The 10095-nt window shown below is 35.0% G+C and overlaps 1 protein-coding gene across 1 annotated transcript in view; it reads right to left on the bottom strand.

Moving 5' to 3' along the window:
* Window positions 1–939: 939 nt before the first annotated feature.
* Window positions 940–10095, bottom strand: part of LOC112502415 (protein translocase subunit SECA2, chloroplastic) — a 61290-nt gene continuing 52134 nt past the window's right edge. Inside the window, 9 exon segments of the mRNA XM_025106304.1 lie at window positions 940–1104; window positions 1380–1454; window positions 1537–1660; window positions 1749–1929; window positions 2014–2083; window positions 2171–2225; window positions 7310–7389; window positions 7719–7799; window positions 9191–9308. Coding sequence (XP_024962072.1) covers window positions 940–1104; window positions 1380–1454; window positions 1537–1660; window positions 1749–1929; window positions 2014–2083; window positions 2171–2225; window positions 7310–7389; window positions 7719–7799; window positions 9191–9308 — 949 coding nt within the window.

Raw genomic sequence — 10095 nt, 5'->3', positions numbered from 1 at the left:
AAATTGCACTGTATAATATGTTTTGAATTAATATGTCTTGGGTTTTTTTGAAATATATATATATATATATATACATGTATTAATTCAACCTTAATCTGAGTTTCTGGACAAGAAAGAGGGTAAGCGGTTGAAATTTCATTCTAAAACCCATTTTTGTCTTTTTTTTTGTAAGGGTGTCCGGGCCAAAGCTCGACTAATCCCCGGCAAATTTGGAGGCTAAACAAGGCCCCACTTAAATGTCGCCAACACTCCCCTTCAAGGGCTCGAACTCGGGTTCATGACTATGCCATGCCCAAGCTTTTACCACTAGGCTGGAAGGTCTTTGATATGTCAAATTTGTAGTTTTCTTGATTGGTTTTGAGTGTTTATCTTAAAACTCAAGTTTCTTGGTTCTTTGCTCTTGGTGTAAATCGAATATATTTGTAGATTCGTTTAAATATGTTGGATTTTTAAACTGCCATACAATTTTTTTCATCGATAGTCTGTAATTGGAATCATAACTCTTATTTATTCTAATTGTATTAATATGTAAAGACCAAGTGTAACCTATATCATCGTTAAATCTTATCTTATAAAACTAGTAGAACTTCAAAATCGTTAAAATTCATGGCTCCCACCGTATTGCGCGGGTACACAACTAGTTTGGATTAAAATGATTAGATCAGATTCTCAAACCTTTTAGTATTTGATAATAGTCCTATATATAGTATATAGTATATAGTATATAGTATATAGTATATAGTATATTGTATATAGTATATAGTATATAGTATATAGTATATAGTATATAGTATATAGATTGTTTCATCAAACACATTAGTTTGAGAAGATGTAAATAATTAAAGTCTATAAATGATAAAAAACCCTGATTCTACAATAAAATTACAACATAAGACCAATACAGGAATCTATAGTTTTCATACATATCATCTTTTAATTCTATGATGCATATAATTGTTGGGACTCCATGGGAGATGACCAGTACCTCAAAAGTGATTCCACAGTCAACCTCCGAGTTGCGCTGAGCATCGAGATGAAAAACCGACAACCATCTATTTTGTATTCTTCCAGCGGATCCCTGTGCCCAAAGCTCCTTACATTCACCTGCACCCAAATATGAACTTTGATATTTAACAAATTTATCATGATAAAGTATTCACATGTGAATCTTAATTAAAAACTTTTTATTTGTTACAAAAAGAAAAAAAAACCTTCAGCTCAATAGTAAAGTTGCAATAAATGACCAATTAAAGTGTTCAGATTCCATTTTAGCAAATACAATAGGTAATTATATAGTATGCTGGTTAAGAATCTCATGTAACTTGAAATTTTTTTTACATTGCAAACCTTGAAATGAACCGATTATGATAATAGCATACCGCTGAATTTAGTCTGTTCATGTTTACAAGATGATCCCTCCAAAAACAATCTAGGGACTTCACAAGAACCGCTCTCTGGATTCAAGACAAGAAAAAAAAATATCATGTAAAAAAATATGAAATAAAATCATAATATTAACATTAAGAAAAAAAGTACCTCAATTTCATTTACATATTCTTCAGCATAACCAGATTCTTGAATGGTGTTTGTATATGAAGCGATTAACTAATCACCAAGGTACTTGCGCAGAAGATTAGCTGTAACTCGATATCTTCCATCTCTGCAGTTGATAAGAAAAACATCTTGTATTCGAATTAAGAAACAGAAAAGTGAAAGAGAGTCAATAATTAATGTTTTAGTGTACGCACTTGAGCGAATCATCCGAGCATATGGATAGCCAACGCTTCAATGAAGAAGTCCTTTTACGTATACCTTTAAAAGCATTCAGAGGTTGAGGTAAATTTGGAAGACACAATTCATTATCACTTGATTCATTAACATTAGCAAGTGATTGCATCAAAGATTCCACCGTAATTCCTGTACATGACTCTGGATAAACCCCATATATGATTTAGTCCATATTAAGATTTTGTCTAAGTTCCAGGTTAAGATAAGACTGAAACTACACCTCACCATCCAATATCTTCCCAGAAATTGCAACGAAATTCTTTAAGAGTTCGTCTAAGTTCCAGCTGCTTGGATGCTATGAAAAATATATAGATCATAGAGATCAGATCGATGCAACTGATAAGAATTTTAATCGAGGCACTAGGGTAAGGAGATTCAATACCTTCAACGGATCAACATTTCCCAAAACAAGTTCATCTACGACTGCTTGCATGTACCTGATTCCATGCACACAACATTCAGATAACAAGGGCAAAACTAACATAACAACACAGACAGACAATTAAGTTGCGATTTTAATGGTCTATAAAATGATAATATATACAATGGCACATTTTGATGTATTATGGACAAAAGAAATAGAAACAGACTATATGTTCCTATTATAATTAGCCTATGAGTCATGGTGTTAACTTGGTTCCTGATATTGGAGGCTTGAAAAGTAATGGGTACATCAAAATTACAATGGTCTTTAATTTAATGATACTGAGCACATTCATAAGAAGGATAAAATGGAACCACAAACAAATATACAGACTAGTAAAGTTGTATTACAAGGTAGAAGATGTCTGGCAACTCTAGAAACAAGCTTTTATCATGAAATAGTTGGAGAAGGCAAAATGAATCTGGGAAGAACTTGAATCATACAACTGAACAATCAGACTTGGACTATATTTCCCCTTCCATCTTTCTTCCCTTTTTGGGCTCTAGGAGTAGATAAAGTTGTTTCAAAATGTTTTTCACTATTATAAAAAATGGAATGAGTTACAAATTTGGTCCCCGTGGTTTAACACCCTGGGTCCCTATTCTGAAATATCTATGGATTACATCCCTGTGATTGCATTTTATAACATATTGGGTCCCTAATTTTAACTCCATTAAATTTTTTCTGTTAAATAGGTTAAGTACAGGGGTATTTTCGTCATTCTATTTCTTTTTTTATTTTCTACTAAAAACAACAGGGACCAAACATGTAATTTACTCTATAGATCATATTATAATAATATATATCTATACTATATTATAAAGCATTTGACAAAAACTCTTAAAAATCATTTTTCATGCACAAAGTACTGTTTATTGATGCATATTACTTAGAATTCAAGATTACAAGTAAATTATACGTATGCACAACTTATTAAAGCTTTATGTTTGAATTCCTGTAACTAACTGCAGATAAACATAATCAAATAAAGGATAAACATTTCATTTTAAATATAAAAATTTTTAAATATAACAAAGATAATTATTGAGCTCTAACAAAATACTTAATTATTATCTTTATAAAATATATTTAACAATCAAAAATAAATTACTTCATTATTAACCTTAAATTAAACTATAATTAAAAGAAATTACACAAAAGAACGAGAACTTTTAAATAGTTAAATTTCAATATATTTTTTTCAAATTTTTATAATATCTTAAAATGTATATTTTATTCAAAAATAAAAACATTATCATTTTCTCAAACCCACATAAAACCGTATTATAGCATCGATGGAGACAGATAATAAAACAAAACATTAAAATCAAGATGTATATCGTTGTATTACGCAAGTACCCTTCTAGTATATATATAATATATGTATATGTCTAAAAAAAATAAGGGTGTCGGGCCAAAGCCCGACTAATCCCTAGCAAATTTGGAGGCTAAACATGGCCTCACTTAAATGTCGCCAACACTCCCCTCCCAGGGCTCGAACTCGGGTTCATGACTATGCCATGCCCAAGCCTTTACCACTAGGCTGGAAGGTCTTTGACATATGTATATGTCTATCTGGCGAAGGCAGCGACATAGGAACCATTCCCCCTTATCATCTCCGGCAAATATAGGGACACCGCCCAACCTCTCATCTCCGGCGAACACAGGGACCATTCCCTTCTCTGCCGAACACAGATCGAACGACAAAGACCGATTCCCCCACTTGTCCTTGGTCTTCTTCTTCSCCCACTTCTTTTTCTCCCTCCTCTYAGTGAGCCCTCTTCCCCTTCCCACCTCCATCGCTGCAACTACACCACCACAACTGCAAGCCTAAGAAAGGCAAACCCCTCCCACTCTCCGTTTTTCCGGCGAAAGAGACTGTCCATTTTCTCCGGCGAAACCCTCCACTTTCTCCTGTTTTCCGATGAAAACCCTCCCTTTTCTCATTTTTCGGTGAAAATCCTCCCATTTCTCTCGTTTTACTCCATTCTTTCTCNCCTCCACTTTCTCCTGTTTTCCGATGAAAACCCTCCCTTTTCTCATTTTTCGGTGAAAATCCTCCCATTTCTCTCGTTTTACTCCATTCTTTCTCTTGTTTGTGGACTTCGAAGCGCAGAGATTGAGAAACATGGATTCAACGGCCCGATAGTGATAGAGATGGTGGCCATGGTTAGTTTTTTGAAGATCTGCTCCTCAATCTGGTTTCTTCTAGTTCTGCTCTTCTATCGCCGACGATCTGATTTAGATTTTTCAATTTAGGGTTTGTATTAGACATTTAGCTATGTTTAGTACATGGGTACGGACAAGACAGGACGGCACAAACCTCAATGTCCCATGTTTGGTGCAGCACGGGACAGAACAAGAACTCATTGTCCCACGTTTGGTGTGACATGGGACAGGGACAAGAACTGAGATAAGGTGGGACAGCATGACATAGAAGAGGCTTTATCTTGTTCCAACTATAACTAAAATATTACTAATTTGCCCTAGTTTGATATATAACCTTAATATGGTATTTGTTCTAATGGTCATCACCGCTAGTTTCGTCTGCTGCCCACCTCCTCTTCAGTACAACATCCTCCACCTCCTCCACAACCACTGTCCACCATCGTTCATCGCCACCTCTACCATAGTCGACCACTACCGCCTTTCGCCACCTCCAACTCCTCTACTACAACAACCTCCTTCACCATCTCCACAACCACCGACTACCATCCTCGATTGCCACCTTTATAACCACCATCGGCCATCGACCACCACCAACATTACCACCGTTGGCCACCTCCAACTCCTCCTATACCGCAACAACCTCCTCCACAACAACTATCAATTGCCACCTCTACAACCATCAGCCACCGACCACCACCATCCATTGCCACCTCCAACTCCTCTACTGCAACAACCTCCTCCACAACCACCGTCGACCATCGACCACCACCGTCCATTGCCACCCACCACTATTTTCACTAAATCAACCACAACTACCTCCTCCATTGTTGTCAACCGCCACCACCACCAAAATCCACCATCTTCACGTCCTCTATAACCACTGTCGTCCACCAACCACCCCACTACCTCTACCTCCATAACTACCGTCGGCCATCGACCACCACCACCATCGCCACTACTACCGTGGGGCCACCACCACCTCCACACCACTATTACTACTATCAATTTTTCATTCAAATTTGGTACCATAATGAAAATTGTGTAAAAAAATTTACAAATTAAATTCGTTAATAATTTACTTTATTTGTTAATTATAACTATTATATAATATTTAAAATCATCAAATAACTTTTGGCGGTAACTTGTCTATTTATGTCCCGTCCAGTCGTAGTCGTATCAAACACCAGACATACACTTGTTCTATCCAATCCAGTCCAGTCCGTCCTTCTTGTCCTCTCCAGTCCAGTCCAATCATGTATGCGTACCAAACGCTTCCTTAGGGTTTTGTTTTTCTTTTCTTGATTGGAGATCTGTTTCAAGTGGCAATCAATTGGAGATATGTTTGTTCTTCTCCTCAATCTGTTTGTAGTAGGTATTTTTGGTGTTGTGTTGATGATGTTAACGATTAATTTTTAGGATTGATCACTTAATTTTGGAATTAATTTAGGTTTTTGATTGTTGTTTGGGTTGAAGAATGAGGAGGCAGGAGAAAAAAGAAAGTTGCTTGCCGGAATGGTTGCCGGAAAATCTCTTAATCAACGAGAGGGAAGAGCGACACATGGCAATATGATATTGGTGTTTGTTTTGGCTGTTTTTATTTTTTAATTTAAAATGAGAAAAATGCATAAAATGACCAAACTATCTATCGTTTGCCGCGCACATGACCACTTTAACAGACAGATTTCAAACGGAGTTAGATTTAGGGACCCAATGCGTTATAAAAATGCAAACCACAGGGTTGTAATCCATAGATATTTCAAAATAGGGACCCAGAGTGTTAAAATACATAAAAAACAGGACCGAATTTGCAATTCACTCTAGAAAATGTAATACAAACAAGTATACGAGCAGTCAATGCAATAGTAATTGGTGGTTGTCTAAAGGTCTATTCTTTGTGTCTAAAGTAACAGATCTTATCAGATTGATCAATGTTTACTAACAAATTTAGTAATTAAGATCTTCTTTTCCTATAATCTGTTTCAATCCCAAAACATGATGGCAGCAAACGAGTACATGAAAATGGCATGGATTTAAGAAAAGTATGCCTAGCTTTTATTTTCGTGTTCTCAGATAAACTACTGGTGCACAAAATTCCTCTAATGTCAACCTACAAATAAGAATACATGGTTAAATGCAGCCACAGCAGTAAGCTCGAACCTCAACATGCAGTTTTACTTATACAATTCGAGTTTAAAAGATTCTATACCATTTTCATCCTTGTATATATTTGGGTATCCAATCAGGGGCCAGATCACTGTATGTTGAATAATAATCTCTGTAGTGTTCCATAATTGCACTTAGCCACGCTACTCACATGCCCTTTTAGTGTTACAGGCTATTAAAAAAACTATATTGTTAGGTAGTATGTACATAGATCAGAGCTTACAAACTAATCGTGCGTAGTCTTCATAGACCAGTTCAAGCATGATAAATAAGAGTTTCCAAAAAAAAGCTGGCTAGACTTACCAAAAGAGACCAAAGGAATCTGAAGTATTAAATATTTAGCATAAAAAGCGAAAAATGGAAGAGAGTTTTATCCTAAAAATAGTTGGGTTCACCAAGATATGAAACCACCACATTTCAGGCAATGATCTGATCCAGAAATAGTGGAAGACCAACAGCCACTTTCCACTCTCTTCTATCAAAAAAATAAGTCTTTCGCTGTATCATAATTATTCAGATATCCTTGTCTTTTTCCCCATTGTTAATATTTACATACCCACATGTCTCCTATCGACGTCCTCTTTACTTAATTCTCATTTTTACACCAATCTGAAGGTTTAAATTGACGACATCCAAACCATTTTAAATCTATCCGAACCTACTGATAGTAATTCTCATTGGAAGGACTTTTCTGTCCAAATAATTAAGTACAGAACATACTGATAGTAATATTATAAGAGTGATCTTAGTAAAAAAGACACTCACTGGAGAATGTGATGTGAACAACTCTCAGAATCRCYAGTTAAAATTATCTGACGAAGATCATAAACATGCTTCCTTTGCACCTGGAACCAAGTATGCAATCAGTTACACAACCATAAAAGGCTAAGATGTCAGATTGATCTGAAAAAATAATGCAATAATACAATCAAATAATGAAAAAAGAACAATAAACATTGATGAAAAGAGAATCTGAGAACACTTCATATAAGGATAATACTTCCTTCATATAGAAACTGATTTTCAGGTCAAGTCTCCAACAGCAACTCTAAGCACAATTTGACATACAAACTTGAACTAGGAAAAAGAAAACAATCATAACCAAGAAACATAGATCAAAGGATGAACAAATTAAAGAAAATGTATATGGTGATTTTTACTATAAAATATGTACCTCTAGCACTTCATCAAACTCTACAAGGCTCTTTCTTATGTTGAAGAAATACTTTTCTGTGGAAACTTGAAGAGACAGAAGCTGAAATTTTTGTAATAACTTGAATTAGCAGTTGGAAGATAATATAATGCATGTTAAACTGAATGAATATTAAAAGATATAAGAGGAAAGAAATGTCTTAGGAGAAGCATGGAACTTTTAACACTTAACCAAAGTACCCTTATACTCTGAATATTCTCTTCATATAAATATCAAGCTACAAGGCCTTGCAGTCCAATTTCTACAGAACTCTGTAAGAGTACATTTTCCAACTTCTTTTTCTAGAGAACTCTGTAAGAATATGTATCATCATTCAAAAAGAGATACCCTGAATATATAGATGGGCTTGTGTGTCTCAAGACACAAACATAACAAAACCTTAATAAAGCATTGATTTATCTAAGAAAGTTCTTCGAGGTGGATCACATGCCAGTTGCAACATATCAGGTTCAAAACCAATCTTGCACAAGGGCTTCTTCAAGATGTCAGCAAGGTGGTCGATTTGATTTTGATGTGRCCCAAATGGAAGGAGGCTTTGTAAGGTTGCACRTTCAAATAACTAGGGTGGTAGTGCATATTGTATTTACTGAAGAAAAATCCGAAAAAATAGACATACAGTTAGGATGAGGGCTGTGAAGCAAGGCCAAAATGAAATAAATAAAATAAATCCTAAAGCTAACCTGCAAACTAACAAAATACAAGAAGCTCATAACAGAATAAAAGACTATCTCTAACACTCCTCAAGGGGGAGAATTTGTGTAGCTCGCTGCAACTGTAGTGGATCCATGCTTGTTTGTGTCAGGATGTCAGTTTAATCTACCAAATATGAAAGTGTTGAATAGATGGAGCGTGAAGTGAATGATCTGATGGAGATCCTGATGCACAATACTTGAATTTCCAACTCCCTTTGCCAAAATTGAATGATTACAACGAATTCCAGCAATTCGAGAGGTTGGTTCTCTCAAAGGCACTTGCCAATTTCATGGATATTAAATCCCCCTTTCTTTCTCTCTCTCCTTGGGTATTTATCACGTTGTCTCCATCTTCCTAACTGAATATACTTAAGTCTACTTTCACTACCTGTTGAACTTTCCCACAAAGTTAGGAATTTGTTTCCTAATTTATAAGAAACTAGGAAACTAAATTCCCTCGATGTTAAATATTTTGCAGATGTTTTAATGAAGTTAGTTTCCTAATCAAATTTTATAGGAGTAGGTATACGCAAATATATATGTGTATATATGTATATATATATATATATATCATGGATATGTATTACCTTCAATCTGCCTGTAGGCATGCAGAGGAACATAATAAAACAAAATAAAAGAATTCATATATTGAACTATACGGATAGTAAAACTAAATCTTTCTGAGTGAGGCTGAATAAGGAATAAACAAGTATTTTAGTGTTCCAAACTATGAAATCACACCTGTCCAACAATTGAATCACCTTCAATTGGTACATCCTCGTCATTAGTAATCCTTGATATGAGTTTCACAGCCCATTCAGTGTCAAAGTTGAACTTTTGAAACATKTCATCCTGCAAACTRTAACATTGATAGGTCGAGAATTACCCACCATCATATTTGATGGAACTGAATAAGAGAAKAAAACGAAAAASATGGCAAACAMGTATAAATATAGCATAGCAGCAGCAACATGGAGATGATCATTKAGCTGTAGTAATAGCATGATCCACCAAATTGAGAACAACGTTGTGCAACCGGAATCTTGTACAATGAACAATGGAGAGCATATTTGCTCTGGAWAATCATGTAATTTCCGAARGATTAACATTAAATATATTAAATSGCCTTATATATAAATATAAAAGGAAGTGTTCAAACGAGAACACCTGTGATTTACGCAAATGRACTTGTAAGCCCACCATTMTGTTCTAAGTCACGGTTTTAGAAAGATTTAGGGAGCAGTAAAATATTAAATAAATATGTACTACCTCTTTKTARRAATATTGATGGCATGCAAGGGTAAAATGGGAAAAAACTGCAAATCACATATTGGACAGAGCCGATGATTGTGGATATGATCATCACTGGTTTTCGTTTTTTTCAAAGCATTATTACATCATTATTGCAACGAAATCACATCATTTTCAGAGCAAAATGATATCATATAAAGTCTTCGATCTATTAAAGCATGATCACATTATTATCACATCATTATTGACAATGAAGGCATCGGCATAAGAAGTATTCAATGAAAATATGTTACATTTAAGGGATAAAGACAAATCTAAGATAGCTGAAAATTGTTGATAACTACTAATTTGTTTTCATCCATTCTAATTTTTATTATGGGTTAATTAATTTGGAG

This window comes from Cynara cardunculus, unplaced genomic scaffold (genome assembly GCF_001531365.2).
Source record: "Cynara cardunculus var. scolymus isolate 2C unplaced genomic scaffold, CcrdV1 Un_Scaffold_1363, whole genome shotgun sequence".
In the NCBI taxonomy this organism is placed as follows: domain Eukaryota; kingdom Viridiplantae; phylum Streptophyta; class Magnoliopsida; order Asterales; family Asteraceae; genus Cynara; species Cynara cardunculus.
This window is presented reverse-complemented; position numbering and strand designations above follow the sequence as displayed.